Here is a 21,608-nt window from a genome sequence, read left to right on the forward strand (position 1 = left end):
CCTCACTCACCCACACCCCCTCACTCACCCACACCCCCTCACACACCCACACCCCCTCACACACCCACACCCCCTCACACACACCCACACCCCCTCACACCCACACCCCCTCACCCCCACACCCACCCACACCCCCCCACACCCACCCACACCCCACACCCACCCACACCCCCTCACCCACCCACACCACCTCACCCACCCACACCCCCTCACCCACCCACCCACCCCCTCACCCACCCACCCACTCACCCTCACACACCCACTCACCCTCACCCTCACACACACACTCACCCCCACACACCCACTCACCCTCACACACCCACTCACCCTCACACACCCACTCACCCTCACACACCCACTCACCCTCACACACCCACTCACCCTCACACACCCACTCACCCTCACACACCCACTCACCCTCAGACACCCACTCACCCTCACACACCCACTCACCCTCACACCCACTCACCCTCACACCCACTCACCCCTCACACACCCACCCACTCACCCCTCACACACCCACTCACCCCTCACACACCCACTCACCCACTCACCCCTCACACACCCACTCACCCCTCAGACACCCACTCACTCACCCCTCACACACCCTCACACAACCTCACCAGCATAGCATAACAAAACATAGCATTGCATAACAAAACAGCATAGCATAGCAAAAAAAGCATAGGATAGCAAAACATAGCATACAGCATCACTCAGCACCACCACTGCATCACTCTGGGGCACCACAACATCACTATGCGCTACCACAGCATCACTGAACGCCACAGCATCACTTGTTCACCATCACAACATCACTCAGCTCCACCACAGCATCAATCTGTGCAACCATTCAACAACTGGTTCACATTTGTTCTCTCAATGTTTCAAGCTTTATTACAAATGTAACAAAAATGTTAATATTTCACTTCTGTTCTTGGATTTCCGTCCCAATAAAATACACTAAACATAATCTTACAAAAGTTTAAGCTATTGCCATTATAAATTACAATAACTTATTTAAGTAATTAAAAGCCATTGTTTTTTTTAATCAATACATGCAAGTCACGTAAATACAGCACATATAGCATTAAAAATGCTATAGGTGTCACATTTGTGAAAGTTATAACTATTGGCATGTAAATGAGCTATTAATTTCGCTATTTTCAAAAACAAAACAAATAAAAAAATTGTCATTTACAAAACCAATAGCTCAAACTTTATTAATGCGAGAACTATTGCATTGCAAATGCTTGTTTTTAACTGGGAAAGCACTATTAAGATCTCACAGAGGTACTAGTCCATGAGAGAGACCTTGGCCCACATTTTCTATATCAGATACCCCCCTCTTAACTACTCTTGATCACATACATACCAACTTTCTTTATTCTCCACCACACTCACCACTCCTGGACATGTTATTACAAAGTTTTTTATTTTAATTATTTTTTAGAAGCAATCTACATTGTATTGCCTATTCATGTGTGCCCACTTAAATTTATCATTCAATTTCTGCATAATGAATGTTCCCTGTATGCAACTATTTTACAGCCTTGAAAAAGCTTTAAGCTAAACAAGACCGCTGTTTCTCGAATCAGAAGCGAAATACTTTTATATTAATAACATTCTACTAGTAATAAACCTTCTTTGACATGAAATAGCAGCCTCAACTCTTATTTGTACAGTACATCTTGCAGTACATCTTGCAATGTCTTGCAACCAAACATAATATTGGCATTAAAACCACATTAAAACCACATATGAATATGTATTTTGGTCCTCAACTACAAAGCAAAACTATCTGATAAAAAACCAACAGGGTGCTGGCCAATCAAGTCTTAGTGTGAAATGGATAAGCGTTCAGCACCTCCTGCCTAGACTCCTGGAGCACCATCAATGAGTCCAATAGGTCTAAAAACAGGCTTCTGCTTTTTTTCAGTCAATAGCATAGGGATCTCACCAATGTAGCCAGAACTTGCTGGGTCAAATATCAAAAAGTGAAAGTCTAGCACTGGCCAAAGCGAATGTTCAACCCTAATCATGTGTTATTCAGCGCCAAAATATCCTTGGGTAAACTACGCTTTACAAATACACGTCATGTTATTACCAAAACCATCTAAGAAACCTGAGCACCTAGCGAAATGAGCACCCCAATATACATCTATCCATCCCACTCATCAGCTGTGATCAAAAATGAAAATGCATCTAGTAGCGAGAGGCTGCATGAAAGGACGATAGTGGAGAAAGGACAATAGTGTAGAATGGGGTAGGTGCCTCGATAGACACCTTAAGATTCCAGTTGGCCTCAGGCATGCCAAGACTTTGATTCCCCTTACATTCACAACACACTACTCTGCCTTCCCAGCCTTATTCCTACTACCCTATTCTACTCTTCTGTTTTTTGCATTCAGAAGCTTGCGGCCAGCAATAAACTAAACACAGTCTTATAAAAATCTAAGTACATTTTCTGAACTCTCGTCACTTGGCTCATCCCCAATTCCTCCTATTTTGACCTGTTCTAGCCTTGCCTTTCTTCTGATCACTCTACCACTTCCCACATCGCCCCAACCCTCTGAGGTAACCTTATGGTGTCTGACAGAACTATAAAAAAAATGATCACGTTAAAACCTCAGCTGTGTGAAGACTCATTAAACCGGGTTTTCTGTCCTCCAGTAAACCTTGGTATATGTTGGGTAGAGAAGACCGGTTTATGCATATATACTGTAGGATAAGCACACCTGTACAAACAATTGAATCAGAAGATGTGTTCACCATGCTCAGCCGAACCCCACTCCTACAATACAGATCGACTGCCTGTGATTAAAACTCATCTAACAAACTACTAGGAAAAAACAAAAAATAAATGCATGTACACATAGGGATTCTGTACATGTACACATTGGAATTCCAAGTGCAAGTTAGAAAATTCCTGTGTCTGGCAGATGGTGTGTGCAACTAGGGGCATATATGCATGAGCCCCACAACTCACAGAACAGGAAGAAACAGTAAGTATTTATGTGCAAAGGAGGATCTGTGTATTTATAGGCTGGCTTCTCACATGCACACAAAGATGACATTTTTAAATGTTTAAACCCACAGAAAAATACTGGCATGTGGAGGGCTCTCAGTGTACTGGTGTTAGGGGCATTACAAGGACCAGTCTAGAATGTACCCCCCCCCCCAATACATTTCACCTACTATATTGAAGCAATCATACCACTCACTGACAAACCTACAGCACAAAAAGTCAAATATGTAAATCTTTAGAGACTAACACGTGGTCTAAAGGTAATCAATTAATAAACAAAGACTCACTTAAAACAGCTCATAAGATGGCAAAGTGCACACTAGTTAACTGAAAAAGTGTACCACAAATGTATTCCTGAGTATCTGTTGTCCGTAACAGTGGAATCATACTTCATTTTGTTTTCAAACCCTCACACAACTAAGAAATACGTTTCATGTATGGTTTCAACAGAATAGTTTATGGTTATTTTTTGTTATAGAAAAGTTCACCTGATGGGGTAGAAAAGTGCAGATTGCTATCTTGAGATGTAAGTATATGTTCTGGATGGGGAACGCGTCTCATTCTGGGCACTGGGAGGAACATTTAAAAAATCCCAAATTAAAATTGTGTCATCATGGGAACTACTAATAATCTGAAACTCGTCGAATTGAAGTCGAAAGACACGTCCTGAATGTTCCTATGGAAAAATGAAAAGTGTGTAGTTATTCTTCCAAGTAACTAATCACGTTTTATTACTTTCTTTAAAAAAGTACTGTACAATTATTGGTTTCCTAATTTAAAATTTATTACGCTTAAAAAATACTACAGATTATTTACACAACATGGCTACTGCAGTCTGATAACATCAACTTGTGAAATTATTGCAAAGACAAACAACTGCCTACCGCATTTACATTATAAAGTGGGAGAAAGAGCATGGTCTTGCAAAGTAGTCATGTACAAAGCTTGTAATCACCAAGGGGCATTTTAGTACTATACGAGTAATACACATTCTCATATGGTAATAAAGCTAGACTAGATTACATTTTCCAATAGCAACAAGTAAATAAACAGTACTTTATACCATGTATTCATGCAATCAATCGTTTTATACGAATTGAGAAGAAAAACCTTTGTAGTAATTTCCTAAATCTCCGGCAAGCCAAGAGAACTAATGGAGTTTGCAGCACTACTTAATTATTCTAATGATTGATTGTAGTCAAGGTTTTCCAAGAGGAATCTGTACTAGGCAAACTATTATGGGACCATATATAAAAGCACAGAAAAAGGGTCATGTTGTATTGATAGTGTTGTCTTAATGTTATATTTCACACTGTAATAGAACTTCTCCCACATATGGCAGAAGGCAGATGCTCAAACGAGATGCCCGTCGTAGATGGTCAGGTATTTTCTCCTCTATTTGGAGTACCTCCCTGGCCTGAGTCCTTGCTGCCATCAAATATGCAGACATCAGTGTCTGTCATCTTGGGTGGACGGACCAGAGTGCGTACCCCAATCTACACCTGAAAGCTTACAGGCCTCACCAAAGTTATACCAATTTTTTTAATTTTACAAAGATGAAAATGTACGTTGAGCATTGGGCCGACCTCTCTTGGCATGGGGTCACACCCCTCTCAATACCTTTGGGCAAGGCCTACTTATAGTCTTGGGAAAAAGTAATCAAACATCTTTATGGCCTGTACTGAAAATCATACAAAGTCATGTGTTCTTGCTGTAACGGGACCAAAACTGATCTGCATATGGGTGATGCTGGTCTAGGTTAGGGTTCTTTAATGTCAGTCCTGGAGGACCGGATCCAAGCCAGATTTCTAGCATTTTTAGATAACAGTTATCTTGAAATCTGGCATGGAACCGGCCCTCCAGCACATACTTTGGAGAACCTTGTTAAGAGTGATATAATAGGTTTAACAAATTAATTAAAAAATGCAGCTCAAATGTCTGTGATTGAGATTAAATAACTCCGTCCCTTCCATCACTTTTGCTGTCCCGCGAAGAAGAAACAGCCTGCAGCAAAAATATTCTTGTATTTGGGGATGACAGAAAATCCCTAAGAAACGGAGTCCAGGAGTCCATACTTCAGAAGCATGCAAATGGCCATGCAAAGGGTTTTAAATTCGCCTCTTTGGAACCAGGAACTAGTTTACTACTTTGTTGACAGGGATTACATGGTCCTGGCATCTAAGATAGAGAGGAGCACACATGCTGAGATATTTGACGGAGAAAGCCGGAGAAGCAGCCCAGATAAGTGATGGTGCCCTTATTCAACCTCAACAACCTAACTACTGCCTGAACTTCAGTGAAAGTTAGGAATGGGTAGAACTTGCTCAAAAGATACAAATAGAAGAAATTAAACTACATTTTAAAGTTCTGATACTCGTCAGAGTTCAGAAACCAGACATATGCATATGTTCTAAACAAATGCGACTTGATTAAGTTACAATGAGTGCCACAGGTAAGATGTTCACAAGCCATAAAAGAAATGCTAGTTCCCACCACCATCGTATTAGAATTGGTTGCATTCATTTTCACAAAAGTTCTGACTCACCTGATTGGCATTCAACAGTAAAAAGCCTGAGCAGGAGCTGTGTGTCATCGGAATACTTTAGAAAACCAATGCCCAGAATATGAATCAACTTCAGGGGACCAGGTACCAATTAAAAAAATTAATAGAGCCTTTTGGCTCACCGGATAAAGTTTCTTCACAACAGACCAAAACAGAGGGAGTGATAGAGAGAGTAAGACACCAGTCTCCATGCTTTAATATCATGGGCAAACTGCTAATTAGAGCTGGGGGAAACATGGCACAGAATGCCATAGATTCCCTCTATTTCATACATAGGATGTAAAATCTAACTACCTTTACTGAGTCTACAGTTAACAGTCACAGCAAAAGGCACAGCACAATACACTTAGAGACAACAAAAATGTCATGCATGTAAATTATTTCAGTAACACAATAACCATTGAAAATTTCAAAGGGCGTCTTTCCATTTATTGATTTTTTACCTTGTCGGTGCCTATATGGAGGAACACAACCAGATGTAAGGAAAATGCTACTTAACCAGTATACTTCTGTTCTTGGCATATAGAGCTGTAGAGTCATATGCTTTAGCATAGATCGTCATCTGGTGTTGGGTCCGGATTTTTGCACTTGGTTTTTGTTCGAAGAAGTTTTGTAGTCACAAGAAAGGTCAAGTCAAGTCGGAAATTTATATAGCGCGCTACATACCCAGAGGGTCTCAAGGCGCTTGAGGAGGGGAAGGGAGTTACTTGTCGAATATCCAGGTTTTAAGTAGCTTTCTGAATGCTAGGTGGTTCTGTGTGAGACGTAGGTGGGTGGGGAGGGAGTTCCAGGTTTTAGCTGCGAGGTAGGAGAAGGATCTACCTCCCATGGTGGTTTTATTGATGCGAGGAATGGTAGCAAGGGCTTGGTTGGAAGATCGAAGCTGGCGAGGGGGGGTGTAGAAGGAAAGTCGTGTGTTGAGGCATTCGGGTCCAAGTTCGTAGAGTGCTTTGTGGGCGTGGGTTAGGAGTCGGAAAGTAATCCTCTTATTGACGGGGAGCCAGTGGAGGTTTTTCAGGTGGCTAGAGATATGGTCTTTGCGTGGGATGTCAAGTATGAGTCTGGCTGAAGCCTTCTGGATGCGTTGTAGTTTTTTCTGGAGTTTTGCGGTGATACCGGCGTATAGGGTGTTTCCGTAGTCCAGGCGACTTGTAACCAGTGCATGGGTGACTGTCTTTCTGGTTTCGGTGGGGATCCAGCGAAATGTCTTTTTGAGCATGCGGAGGATGTTGAAGCATGAAGATGAGACTGCGTTGACTTGTCTGTTCATCGAGAGAGAGGAGTCCAGGATGACTCCCAGGTTTCGTGCGTGGTTGCGTGGTCCGTCGGGATGGGTGCTTTTCCAAGGGCCTCTGGCCACCAAGAGTCGTCCTAAGCGGAGGGGGAGGTGCCTAAGATAAGGACTTCTGTTTTGTCTGAGTTCAGTTTCAGACGGCTGTGCTTCATCCATTCTGCTACCTTTCATGCCTTCATGTAGGTTGGTTTTGGCGGTGTTGGGGTCTTTGGTGAGAGATAGGATCAGTTGGGTGTCGTCTGCGTAGGAGATGATGTTGAGGTTGTGTTGGCGAGCGATGGTTGCGAGGGGGCTCATGTATCCGTTGAAGAGGGTGGGGCTGAGTGAGGAGCCTTGGAGTACGCCGCAGATGACTTCAGTGGCCTCGGACTTGAATGGTGGGAGGCGGACTCTCTGGGTTCTTCCGGTGAGGAATGAGGTGATCCATTCCAGTGCTTTTCCTTGGATCCCGATGTTATTGAGGCGCTGTAGGAGAGTGCTATGGCAGACTGTGTCGAAGGCTGCGGAGAGGTCAAGGAGGATGAGGGCGACTGTGTCTCCGTTGTCTAGTAGAGTTCGAATGTCGTCTGTTGCTGCGATGAGAGCGGTCTCCGTGCTGTGTTTGGCTCGGAAGCCGGACTGTGAGGAGTCGAGGGATTTGTTGCTTTCGAGGAAGGCGGCGAGCTGGTTGTTGACGGCTTTCTCGATGACTTTGGCCGGGAATGGAAGGAGCGAAATGGGGCGGTAGTTTTTGAGTTCGGTGGGGTCAGCTGAGGGTTTTTTCAGAAGGGCGCTGAGTTCGGCATGTTTCCAGCTTTCCGGGAAGGTGGCAGAGTTGAGGGAGCAGTTGATGACATCTCGGAGGTGTGGTGCTATGATGGAGTCTGCTTTGTTGAAGATGTGGTGAGGGCATGGGTCTGTGGGGGATCCTGAGTGGATGGAGTTCATCAGGCGGATGGTGTCCTCGGTGGAGATTGGGTTCCAGTTGTTAAGGATGTTCGAGGGGGGTGCAGGTATGGTAGAAGATTGGGTGGGACGGTCTCCGGGTTGGATGTCGAAGCTGTTGTGGATGTCTGCAATTTTGTTGTGGAAGAATGAGGCTAGGGAATCGCAGAGGGCTTGCGAGGGGGTGATGTCGTTGGAGTTGGCTGAGGGGTTGGTGAATTCTTTGACGATGTCTAATAGTTCCTTGCTGTTGTGGGCGTTGTTGTCTAGTCGGTCTTTGAATGCGGTTTTCTTGGCAGTCCGGATCAGTTGGTGGTGTATGAGGGTGGCGTTTTTGAAGGTGTCCCTGGTGCTGGTGTTTGGGTCTGGTGACTCCTCCTTTCGGTGATAGTGCGCATGGGCATCAACTCCATCCCCAGATTGTTTTGCAATAAAGGGTGATGATGGAGTTTGTAAAGTAATAAAAGAGGTCCATGTAGATTGCATCTAAGATAGATATCACTTCAACAGGTAAAGGTACCCGGGGAGGCGGGTGGGCGCATAGGACCTTACAGCTCTATATGCAAAGAACAGATGCATACTGGGTAAGTAGTATTTTCCATTCGGGGCATATGAGCTGTAGATTCTATGCGTTGGTATAAACTATAAAGCAGTTATTTTTAAGCGGTGGCTAACCTGTAGCTGTTGCAGTGGTTTTGAATAGTGTTCGTAAAACTGCCTGGCTCACACTAGTCTGTTTTGCAAACATACCCACACAATCATGTTTTGCCAATGTGTGTGGTGTAGACCATGTTTGCAGCTTTACAGAGGTCATCTATGGGTATGTTGCCTCAGAAAACCATAGAAGCCCCTAGTTTACGTGTAGAATGTGCCCTAGGGGGAACTGTCAGTGTGAGTTTAGCTTTGAGGTAGCATATCTGAATGCACTTAATTATCCACCTTGCAATGCCTGATTTTGAAATAGAATTGCATTTATGTGGTGGAACAAAACCACAAAGAGTTGTTTAGTCTTTCTAAAGGGCTTTGTTCTTTTTAAGTAGTAAAGCAGTGCTATTTTGACATCTAATGTGAGAAGGGCACGTTCTGCCAATGAATCTGGTTAAGGGGAAAAAGACAGGCAACCCAACATATTGGTTGATATGAAAGGCAGAAATGACTTTAGGTAAGAACTTGAGGTTAATCCTAAGGACCACTTTGCTTTGATGCATTTGCAAAAAGGGTTCCTCTATGGTTAATGCCTGAAGCTCTCAGACTCTCCTTAGAGAAGTGTTGGCTATAAGGAAGGCTACTTTCCAGGTAAGAAATTTTATTTCTCATTAGTGCAACAGTTTTAATAATGGTGGGCCCATGAGTCTTGTAAGGACTATGTTAAGGTTCCACACCGGAGAAGGTGGAAGTCTGGTAGGAATAAGTAGTTTGAGTCCTTCCATAGAAGCCTTAATAGCTGGCACTCTAAAAAGAGACAGGTGCTGTCTATTTTGCGGATTTACAGCTATTGCAGTGAGATGTAAGCGTATGGATGTGTACGCTAAACTAGAAAATTGCATGTGCAATAAATAACAAATGATGTTTTGTATTGAAGCATCTAGTGGATTAATGTGGTGGTTGTTACAATAGTATTGTACAAAATCAAAGGGAGAGCTAGGGAATAAGTACAGGGGTACGTCCCTTCCCCAAATGAATACAAAACTTAAACAATGTGGACGGATCCACTATGTGTATGCAATTAAATCACTGTAAGTAGTATGAACATGGACACATTAGGGGTTCTTAAAAGACCCCTCACACTCCAACCTAGTTGGTGTCATGCTTCATCATTGGGGTTCCAACCGGGCGGCCGAGTGCCTCCCGGTTGTGCTACGCGCCTGATTACAGAGGAGCTGCTGTTATGCATAAATGTGGTGTGAATTTTTCACAGTTAAAAATATCTGAGAATCCATGACTAACTTTAATAATGGCGGCTCAGGATATGGTTAAAGAACAGTATGTGTTGTTGTATAACATTTTAGGACCCTATTGTAATTTTCATGATTCATGCCTTTATATAGGTATAAATCACTATATCCTTATATAGGCATAAGAATCATAACCATATTTAGACATAGCTCATGCAGTCCAAATACGGCATGGCTACTTCCACTAGTTACGAAAATCTACAATGATTTCTTGGAAATCTCTGCTTCAGCAGCTAGGGACTTACCCTTGCTCGAATACTGACTTGTCCAAGAACTCATGGAGTTTTAAAAGAACTGAGACTCTTTGATGACATTATGTCCACCTTTACGTCAAACTCGGTACCTTCAAGGTATAAATATGCCCACACTTGCCATAGCAAACACACGGTGCTTTGGAGCAGTTAGACTATCTACTTGCCCGACACGCCCCGCTACAGCAAGTGCCGAAGGAAGCCGACCCTCCAGCAGACGCACTGAGAGAGACGCTTTCTTTTCTCTTGCCGAGGAATCCAGCTCCAGTGTTTCCAAGCTACCCTTGCGGGTTGTTGGGAAATAGAGTCCTGAGATTGACCTCCTTCATTCTAAACCAAGGTACGGAGCTGATTAGACCCTAAGAGAAATCTTGGATAGATTTTTGGCAAAAAATACTACATTTATGCTACACCTCACTTACTTCTTCCCTCGTACTAAGCTTAGGTTAGGTACACCGGGGTAGGCATATTTTAGAGGCACCAGTTGAGTACTTTTTAGCCTTTGTTATTTATGTATGTATGTAGTCATCTATGGTCTAGGAACCATACAATGCTCTTACAGTATTATTTTATTCTACTCTTTTTACTGTATGCATTATATTTTGCAACCAGTTTTACGATTGTAGCAGTTAATTTCTTATGCTTGAGAAAGAAGAATGTTCAATAAATCCTTTTATTGAAAAAAGCCAGACTATTTCTCTGCACCTCTGGTGAAATGAAGCATGCACGATTGACTGAGTAAAATATCTATCTATTGTTTCCACGACTCTGAAGATCAGTTTTATCTTGGGGAAACAAAGTTTTCATGTTTATGCGGTTGTCAGAAACGAAATCCCTTCTTGTGAACTCAAGAAAGTTTCTAGTGACCTCTGAGCTAGCTGGCACACACAATTGAGTCCAATATATTTGATAGCGACCTAGTAGACATTAGTCCTACGTCACATCTATAGGATATATTATTCCAATGCGAGGGCCTATTGGGAATATAGGAACTACACTAAATGGCGCCCAACGTTTGGTAAAGCACTAATTTAACGCTAGATACTAGAGTAACTCAGTTGTGCTTTTCACAGAGACCCCTTTATCCCGTAAAATACTCTAATAGACGTCTGGAGTGGGTCAAAGGATAAAATATCCGCCTTAAACTGAGTAGGACGAAAAATCCTATTTTATTCGTTTTTGGTTTTGTTCAACGTTAAAGGATACAGTGTTCCAAAATATTGTGCCCCTTATCTTTATTTCCTTGAAACGTGCTCTGCAAAGACATTCAACAAAATGTCTTATAGTGACGAAGAAAATAGTAGAGATGCAGTAAATGCAAACCAACCAGGTTTAGACGTTACAGGTTTCTGACATGACAACCCGGATGCTATAAACATCCCAGAAAATGTCCGGAAAACCATAGCTATAAAACTTATAGAAAATGGCCTATCAGCAAGAGGTGGTAGAGTAATTTTTGTCATAGAGGCACATGAATATCGGCAGACAGAGGTATTCTATTCATGGATTATCTTTCCACAAGCAAATCCAACAACACATGTGTTCCACTTCTATAAGATAGAGGAACCTCCAGCGGAATACGTTCCTTTCGAGGACATTGAAATTCCAATAACTTACCAAGAGCATCAGCTCTGGTATAAAGGGGCCCTACATTATCAAATGCACATTACCAGGCTCGGTCCACTAGGTAGACCAGGAGCAAAATGGCCAGTACTAGCCAGCTGTACACCACATCCTGCGATTGAACAAATGACAGGTCTAGAACTATTAGCTCAGCTAAAACAATTAATTAAAATCCATAGGCAGTTAGTACAATATGTCATGCGGATGTTAACAGTCTAACCTGCTATAAGTATTCCACAGCACGCCCCTTATCAGGGGAACACAAACAAAATTACACCACAGACTATACAATTAGTCATCAGTAAATTACCCACAAAAAGGGAACAAATTCCATTCTGGTTATCTCAGTATTTCCGGATAGTACACCTCATGAGAAACCCAGGATTCTACCAATCTGTTTACCAATGGGGATCGCACCACACCTAGAGGACTGACACTTGCGGTAAAGTCTTTGCTGCCATATACACAAAAACACATGGTGTTCCGTCCATGGCGGTAATACCAGACGTCCTGAAACGGATTCAATATGAAAACGGGGCAGAGCCTGCTTTAAATCTGGGTATGAAATTACTGAAAGATTTCAAACAGGTCTCAGCTATAATATTAGCTAATATTAAAGGTGAAGCAGCATCCGTGGCACTGCGCCAATAACTAAAAGAACTTGATGTAACTGAGCAACCATATGAACTGGCCAGAATAATAGAAAAATCCTATGAAGCATCGGGAAGATATAGTTTGGGAGGGAAACCAGTAAAACCTGAACTAACAGAAAATCCTGAAAAAGTTTATATTATAAACACTCTCACCCCTCCTAAAAAGAAGTGAGAAAATACTAGACAAACACTTCCTAAAGAGAAGCGTTCTCAATCCAGAGGTAGGTCTCCTCAAAAGGAGCCCTCTGAAAAGAGGTATAACCTCAGAAACAGGGATAATTTGAGAAAACCTGATAGATCAAGATACTGATACATGTTCCTCTCGTACCTTTCAGACTTCCTCACAGAAATCTGAAAGAAGAGGACGATCAGAACACAAGGAAGAACATGTGAAGTCCAAAGACTATCAACGCGTTCCGAAAAATAAGAATACTCAATTCACCAAAAAGAAGGTAGCAAGTCTTAAAATCGGACATGCCGAGGATCTTGAGGACAACTCAACAACGGAGAGTGGGCTAAGACAATGCTGGACAGCGCAGCAGAGGTTACTATAGCTTGCCAGATCCTGAAGGATCATCTGGAGACAGTGGACCTGAATGAAAGCATTCAGGTTGAAACCGCAGATACCAGGGTTAGTGTACCACATAAGTTATATGAAGTAACACTCCGAATAGAGGGGGATAGAACTAGGAAAATAAAAGCGCTCTTTTGGGAAAAACTATCTAAGGGTTATGACATCCTTCTGGCTGAAAAAGACTGGCCACCTGAATTTGTCAGGGAGTGCCCACATGGCGAAGAAATCATTATGCCAGCGTTCTCAAATCATAATCCTATTCATAAAAAATACACGTATGCCAGAAAATGGGCTGTGACCCAGGCACCAGCGTCATATACAAATCATGTGGGTTGCAATGAGGATTCTCCTCACATACGATCCAGTTAAAAAAAAATCAACCAACTGCTCAGAAGCACTATCCAGTTAAACAAGAATCTAAAAATCAGGTCAGGGAGATCCTATATCAACTTGAATACCAAGGGGTGATTTAAACATTCACCTCGTCCATGAACAATCCTTTGTTTCCTGTCTCCAAACCAGACAATACATATCGTCCAGTTTTGGACTACAGACATTTAAACTTGTTGCAAAACCTTTGCAGTACACAATGCACACAGTGCAGCACTGATGAATAACATTGTGAGCAAAAAATGTAAAACCACATTAGATATTTCAAACGTTTTTTTCTGTCAAAATATTGCACCTGAAAGCAGGTACTTGACCGCTTTCTCAATTATGGGGACACAGCGTCACTTCTGTCATCTCCCACAGGGATTCAAGAACAGTCCAGTGTTATTTCCAGCAAGACTAACAGAGTTACTACAAACGTATGATGAGGCATTATCTTATGTCGATGACATCTATCTTACAGACGATGATTTGGACAGGCACTTGAACAGGGTGAAAACCATAATACTTGGTTTTGCCTCAGAAGGGTACAAATTCTACTTTAAAAAAAAGAATCAAGAATTGCCCACCTCAACGTTCTTGTCTTAGGATATGAACTTTCAAGTGAAGGCAAAAGCCTGGCAGCAAACTTTAGAGAAATGTGAGCTGCTCCAACCGCCAAAAACGCTGATTTAGGATTCCTGAGTTTCGAAAGAACTTACATTCTAAATTATGCAGAAAGGGTTAAACCGCTCTATGAATTAATAAAACCTGATTTCTAACCTACTAATTGGACTCAAAAACACAGAAATTTTGCGTTCAGTGCAAACAGACATGTTGGCAATATCACATTTGCAGACACGCGTAAATGAACGCAACCTTGTTCTCTGAATCATCCCTATGGTAATTAGCTGCCCTGTTATGGAGTTCCAGATAACCAATGTTGTCATCAGGTGGGGAAGATCTGGAGGGGTACACATCAGGCTCATTGTCTATATTTGGGTCTGTATGGTAATCATCCCAAGCATCAGCATCCTCATACTCATCCCCTTCATCCTGTGGGTCTGGTGTAATGGGCCTAGTAGGTGAATGTATGGTGTAATGAGCAGTTTAGGATTAGGAGAAGGAGGTGTTATATAAGTACCCCTATTCTTTTTAGGAGGGGCATGGTGGTCCTCTGGTAAGTCAGCTTTCCGTTTTTTTGAAATAGTTGCTTGAATATGTCCATTCTTAGGATTTATGACCAATTTATGACCAATTTCTTCTGTTTTGGGTTGAAAATTGGGTTTTTAGATGCAAGTTCCTTGGGGGAAGTGTCCATCTTTCCTTGGAGACTTTGGCACCGAAGATTTCGGCTCTGAGCTCTTGGGTGCTAGTGTTTTCAGCTACGTGTGTTTGGGTTTATCAGAGTCTTTGCACTTGGAATGTCTCGGCTCCGAGTCTTTGCACTTGGAATGTCTCGGCTCCGAGTCTTTGCACTTGGAATGTCTCGGCCCCGAGTCTTCGCACTTGGAATGTCTCGGCTCCGAGTCTTTGCACTTGGAATGTCTCGGCTCCGAGTCTTTGCACTTGGAATGTCTCGGCTCCGAGTCTTTGCACTTGGAATGTCTCGGCTCCGAGTCTTTGCACTTGGAATGTCTCGGCTCCGAGTCTTTGCACTTGGAATGTCTCGGCTCCGAGTCTTTGCACTTGGAATGTCTCGGCCCCGAGTCTTCGCACTTGGAATGTCTCGGCTCCGAGTCTTTGCACTTGGAATGTCTCGGCTCCGAGTCTTTGCACTTGGAATGTCTCGGCTCCGAGTCTTTGCACTTGGAATGTCTCGGCTCCGAGTCTTTGCACTTGGAATGTCTCGGCTCCGAGTCTTTGCACTTGGAATGTCTCGGCTCCGAGTCTTTGCACTTGGAATGTCTCGGCTCCGAGTCTTTGCACTTGGAATGTCTCGGCTCCGAGTCTTTGCACTTGGAATGTCTCGGCTCCGAGTCTTTGCACTTGGAATGTCTCGGCTCCGAGTCTTTGCACTTGGAATGTCTCGGCTCCGAGTCTTTGCACTTGGAATGTCTCAGCTCTGAGTCTTTGCACTTAGAATGTCTCAGCTCCGAGTCTTTGCACTTGGAATGTCTCAGCTCCGAGTCTTTGCACTTGGAATGTCTCAGCTCCGAGTCTTTGCACTTGGAATGTCTCAGCTCCGAGTCTTTGCACTTGGAATGTCTCAGCTCCGAGTCTTTGCACTTGGAATGTCTCAGCTCCAAGCCTTTCGGCGTAGCAAATAAAACCTTCAGTCCCGAGGGTAGGTTGCTGTTATGTTTCGAAGCCGAAAGTGTTGGTTCAATGTCGGAGCGGGGCTGGCTCGAGCCCGAAGGCTTTTCTTTTTTTTCGGCGCCAGGCCGGAAGGCGGGGCATCAGAAACGTTGTCAGTGCCAACCTGAACCTAAAGGTGAAGGAGGGACCGAAGCCTTTGTCTTTTGTGGATTGGGTACAAGGGGATTTGTACTCACGGTACGCTGTCCCGCAGTGAAGTTGTTCTCTTCCTCAATGTCCAAGTCTGCATTGTAGACTGAGACCTTCTCTTTTTTGATCGTAAGGATAGACACACATCACAGCTACTTTTGTTATGTTCCGGGGATAAGTAGCATTTGCAAACTTCATGCAAGTCAGTGCGTGGAAATTTAGCACGACACCCGGGACATAGTTAAATGGAGTTTGTTTCATCAACAGCTGACCCGGACAGCACAGGTATGCCCAACGGCCGGCCTCAAGGATTCCAATCGAAAGTTTCCAAAGTCAGACGATGAGCATCGAATGAGGGATCGCGATCGATAACAATACCGTCGAGGGTAGTGGATTGCGCAAAGGGGTCCAAAAACAGTATCGAACCAGAGTGCAACAATCCACATCTGAACCTGATGGCAGAAAAAAACAATCTGGGGATGGTGTCAATGCCCATGCGAACTATCACCGAAAGGAGGAGTCACCTATCTCGTGACTACAAGACTTCTTTGAACAAAAACAAAGTTTAAACAACCAGATCCAACACCAGATGGCGATAATGCTAAAGCATATATCTACAGCTCATATGCCTCGATCATCTTTTTACCTCAGCCCCCTTTCGGGCCATCACTTATGTCAGCAGTTGCCTTCTACTTCTATAGTGAGTGCCTTCCAATTCTATAAAGTGTGTGGCAGGTTTGTTGGAGAATTAAGCAGGAGCATGAGCGAGGTTAGTTGTGCACACTGAAGTAAATTGTAGACTTCTGGCTCATGTCATTTGCATGTTTTTAAAGTGAGAGATTTGTTTAATATGTTGCCTTCTAGTGGTCTTTGCACAGTGTGATGTGGGAACATTGTATGTGATAATTGGTATTCAGTGGAGCAATGTTACTGTGTTGAGGGAGCAATGCAAGAAGTGTTTGTTGGAGTAGTAGATGGATTGCTGTGTATAACAGGTGTACATAGATGTGTGATGTGGTTATTCTCTGTCAGATGGTTCAACTTATTTAGGTGTAATGCAGATGGATGATTAAGGTTATGCTGAGCTGTGGGGTTACTGTAGCAGATATTTCATGTTTTGCTGTAAAGGTTTTCTCAATCCAATACAAGGATGGAAATCTAAATGCAGTAAGTAGACCTGAAGTGGTGTTTCATCAGGTCAAAAGGAGTTAGGATAAACACATTATAAAGCAGCTCTGTATGGTGACAGTATTCTTACCTTACCATTTCAACGGGTGATATGTGTGTGGGGACACAAACTGCATTGTGAGTGAGGTACGTTCAAGGTATAATTTTGAAAGGATGATATGCAAGTCAATGGGAGTAGAGTTTGTATATTGCGGAGGTGGGTATGTTTAGACAGATTATATTAGCTGGGGGGCAAATTGTGTCTGTCAAATTACCAGGTTGTGTTTGAATAGTGTTGGTGCAGCAGGGCTAACAATAACCAACCTCTGAACCCCAACAGCTACCGCCCACACTCTGACACCACTGCACTAGAACCCCTGAGGTGCATCCTCCTCTATGTACGCTCCCTGCACAGACACGCAGTAGAGATCTGTGACCCCTCCACACCCTTTCACCACACATCGCTTTCCTCCCGAAAACCTGGGCAAACATCTCTGCCCCAGACATAGCTACCGCCATCCCTGACTGATACAAGATCCAGAGGAATTACCCCCTCAACCGCCCTGGAGAATTTGCCATTGCGCACAAGAACTCCCTCTTATTCACCACTTCCAGCACAAAATACTCCTCCTCCCCCATGGAACACCTCCATTTCCAGATCCAGACAAGGCCCCGAACGACCCTACGTGGCACCTTCGCCTAGAGACCTCCCGGACAACGAACCACGTTTACCAAAAACATCACAGCCCTCATCGCATCCCACGCCATCGCCTCCATGGACTACATATTGCTCAGAGACCTGAACTATCCCCTCGACAACCTCAGAGACCCCAATTCCCCCACTCTCCTGAACAACCTTGCCAACATCTGACTGAAACAGGTCTTTACTATCCCTACCCACAGGGCAGGGCACACCTTCAATCCCATTTTTTGTAGGAGGAAACATCCACTTCAGCCACACCACGCAAGCCCCCTGGACAGACCACCACTGTGTACATTTCTCCTTAAAAAAAAAAAAAAATGCTCACAAACCTACACCACACCCTCCACGAAGAAATTGGCACAAGGTCACTGAGGAGCACCTCAACTTCACCCTCAACTACGATCCCCGTCCCCCCCACAACCAACGTCATCTCTGCAGCCAATAAACTACACAGATGGATTCAAACTGTCCAGACAAGCTTGCACCCCCTCCGTAACGCCGACAGACAACACCCCATGAAAGCCACATGGTTCACCAGTGACTTCTGAGAATCCAGACACACCTGCAGAAATCTCGATAAAGTATGGCAAAAGACCAAAACCCCTGAAGCTCGGAACCACCAACAAGAACACCATGACAGAATACCACCAACGTATCAGATCCACCAAAAGGACTTCCATCCTCGCCAACTCCAGATCATCAAAGGGCCTCTTCAGAGTCATTCAGGAATTCACGAAACCCATGAAGCCTCAGACGTCACTCCTTCCCAAGACCTCTGCAAAAACTAGGCTCCTACTTCCCTCTCAAGATCAAGTTTGTTTACAACAACTTCAACAAACGGACACCAGACACCGAAACCACACCTACCACCAGTAACGCCAGCCACCCTACCATCTCCGACTGGATCCCAGTCACCACCTAAGACACTGCCACGAACATGAAGAGCATTCACTCAGGAGCCCCCACAGACCCCTGCCCGCCACACATCTTCAACAGATTCGCGGCTGCCATTTCACCCGAGCTACATCACAACAGCAATGCCACCTTCGATTCTGGCACTTTCACAAACGACTTGACACGCGCAGAAGTTCTCCTCATGGAGGCCTCTGCAGATCCTACGAACCTCAAAAACTACAGACCCATCTCTCTCCTCCCCTTCACGGGCAAAGTCGCCAAGAAGATAGTCAACATTCAGCTTACAAACTTTATCAAAGCCAACTCCATCCTCGACACTTCCCAATACAGATTCCACAGCAACACAACACTGAAACCACTCTCCTCACCGCCACAGAAGACATTCGAACCCTCCTCGACCAGGGCCACGTGGCGGCCCTCATCCTTCTAGACCTCTGTATCCTTCAACACCATTTCCCACCGCACCTTCACCACCAGACTCCAAGACGCCAGCATACAGGGAACTGCCCTCGACTGGATCCGCTTTTTCATCATCGGCCGAACCCAAATAATAAGACTCCCGCCTGTCCTCTTCGAACCCAGAGATCAACTGCAGAGTACCCTAAGGCACCACATGTCCTCCCTCACCACCATCGTCAGACAGTATGTACTCAGCATAATATCCTACGCTGATGACACCCAGCTCATCCTCTCCTTCACGAAGCAACCAGACACCACCAGACTCCGCTTCCAGGAAGGAATGAAAGAAGTCGCATCCTGGATGAGCAGCAGTTGTCTGAAGCTCAACTCTGAGAAGACAGAAGTCCTTGTACACGGACCCACCCCCTAAGCATGTGACAACACCTGGTGGCCCACAGCAACCCACTCCCACAGACCAAGCTCTGAACCTCTGCATCATACTCTACTTATCACTCACCATGACCCCACAGATCAACGCAGTCTCCTTCACGTGCTTTAACACCCTCCGCATCCTTCGCGAAAACTTCAAGTTGATCTCCCCTGAATCCAGAAAGACAATCACCCACGCACTCATAACAAGAAGATTGAACTACGGAAACGTCCTCTATACCGGAATCAACAAATCCCTCCTCCGAAAGCTCCAGACCATCCAGAAGGCTGCGGCCAGACTAGTCCTCGGCATTACACCACATGAACACATCACTCACCACCTACGAGACCTCCACTGGCTCCCAGTGGAGAAGAGTAACCTTCAAGCTATTCACGCATGCCTACGAATCCCTCCAAAACACCGGACCGCAATACCTCAACGAAAGAGTCTCTTCCACGTACCCAAGTGAAACCTCCGCTTCGCCGACCTTGCCTTTGCCGTACCTCGGCAGAACCAGAGTGAGCGGAATAACCTACTCCTACATCACAGCAAAGACCTGGAATGAGCTCCCGCTCAAAATCAGACATTTACCCACGCTGCACACTTTCAGGAAGAGCCTCAAGACTTGGCTCTTTGGCTGAATTGGAGCTTCAAGAGACCCCCACCTCCCCAGCGCCTTGAGACCCTCACGGTCAAATAGCGTGCTTCACAAATCCCTGATTGCTTGATTGGTAAACGTAACTGGCTAATGAAATGCTGTTGAGGTGGTAGAGTTTGACCCACCACATGGTGTGAGTGCTTTGTTCTGTGCTTGGAAGTGGTAAGGAGAGTGTCTATTGTGAAGTACTGGTACAGGATAGAGAGAAAAGGATATGTGTTTACTAAGAAACACATGGGAGTTTATCACCCAAAGAGGGCTTTCTCCTTCTGATTAGGCAACTATGTTAAGCATCATATGCATGTGAAAGGCTCTAGGAGGGTCCACAACATTCTGAGCATTTCTGTGGTAGAAAATCACAAGTTACTTACCTTAGGTAACGATATATCTGTAAGAAACAGTAGTTAGTATTAGATTCCTTACCTTAGAATATCCCCAGGCGTCAGTCTGGATCCGCAAATATTTGCGCAGCAGTACCCCTGGGCATCGGTAGGCGTCGTCTGCGGCTCCGCGTCCGTCGGTGCTGGGATTAAGTCGCCGGAGTACTTCGACGCCGCCCTCGCGCGCTGACGATAGTTCTTATGCACAGCTTTTCCGGGTCAGGGCCAGAAACGCAGAGCCATGATAAAAACCAACACTGGTGCCATGAAACTAGGGCCCTGAAAGGGGATGCCCTTAACCCTAGATATCGGTTCGCAGAATAGGGAGGATGGGTGAGGCGGTAAGGAATCTAATACTAACTACTGTTTCTTACAGATATATCGTTACCGAAGGTTATTAACTTGTGCATCTGAAAGAAACAGGTTAGTATTAGATTCCTTACCTTAGAATAGATACCCCAGCAATACCTACCCAGGTGGATTGTCTGCGAACCAATGATCACACCAGAAAGTCCTGGAGAACGGAACGGCCGAAAAAGCCATCTCTCCGTCCTTGGCTGTCCAGGCAGTAGTGTCTTGCGAACGTGTGCAGCGAGGGCCCACGTAGCTGCCTGACAGATGTCCTGCAAGGGGACTCCCCGACCCAGGGCAGTGGTAGCCACCGTGGCACGAGTGGAATGGGCACGTAGCCCCACAGGAGGCTCCTTTTTTGCCAGTGAATAACAAGCCTTGATACACAAGACGGCCCTTCGGGAAATGGTCCGTTTGTGCACCGCCCGTCCCTTCTTAGCGCCCACGTAACCAACAAAGAGTTGGTCATCCACCCGGAACTGGCGTGTGCGATCCAGATAGTATGAGAGCGCACATTTGGGGTCCAGGCGGAGCCTCTCTTCCTCTTTCGAGGGATGCGGAGGCGGAAAAAAGGTGGACAAGGTGATGCCCGATGTGGAAGGCTGTGACTACCTTGGGGAGGAAAGAGGGTCGCGTCCGCGACACAACTTTGTCCGGATGGATAGAAAAGAAAGGAGGCTGTGAAGAAAGGGCCTGGAGCTCACTCACTCTCCTGGCAGAGGTGATGGCAACCAGGAATGCAGTCTTAAGGGTAAGACGACGAAGAGGACTGTTATGAAGTGGCTCGAAGGGAGCACACATCAAATAAGTCAGAACAAGGTTTAAGCCCCACTGAGGCATCACGAAAGGAACAGGAGGGAACATATGAGTGATGCCTTTCAAGAACCAATTTACAACTGGGAACTTGAACAAAGAGGGCTGAT

At 44.7% G+C, this 21,608-nt stretch overlaps 1 protein-coding gene across 2 annotated transcripts in view; it reads right to left on the minus strand.

Annotated features, from left to right (window-relative positions):
* Positions 1 to 21,608, minus strand: part of FBXW11 (F-box and WD repeat domain containing 11) — a 609,511-nt gene that overhangs the window by 32,855 nt on the left and 555,048 nt on the right. For both annotated transcript variants that reach the window (XM_086931441.1, XM_086931440.1), the window contains one exon: positions 3,517 to 3,704. In XM_086931441.1, coding sequence (XP_086787567.1) covers positions 3,543 to 3,704 — 162 coding nt within the window. In that variant the 3' untranslated portion in view covers positions 3,517 to 3,542. The remainder of the gene's footprint in view (positions 1 to 3,516; positions 3,705 to 21,608) is intronic.

The sequence above is a fragment of the Lissotriton vulgaris genome, chromosome 7 (assembly GCF_964263255.1).
Source record: "Lissotriton vulgaris chromosome 7, aLisVul1.2, whole genome shotgun sequence".
Classification (NCBI taxonomy): domain Eukaryota; kingdom Metazoa; phylum Chordata; class Amphibia; order Caudata; family Salamandridae; genus Lissotriton; species Lissotriton vulgaris.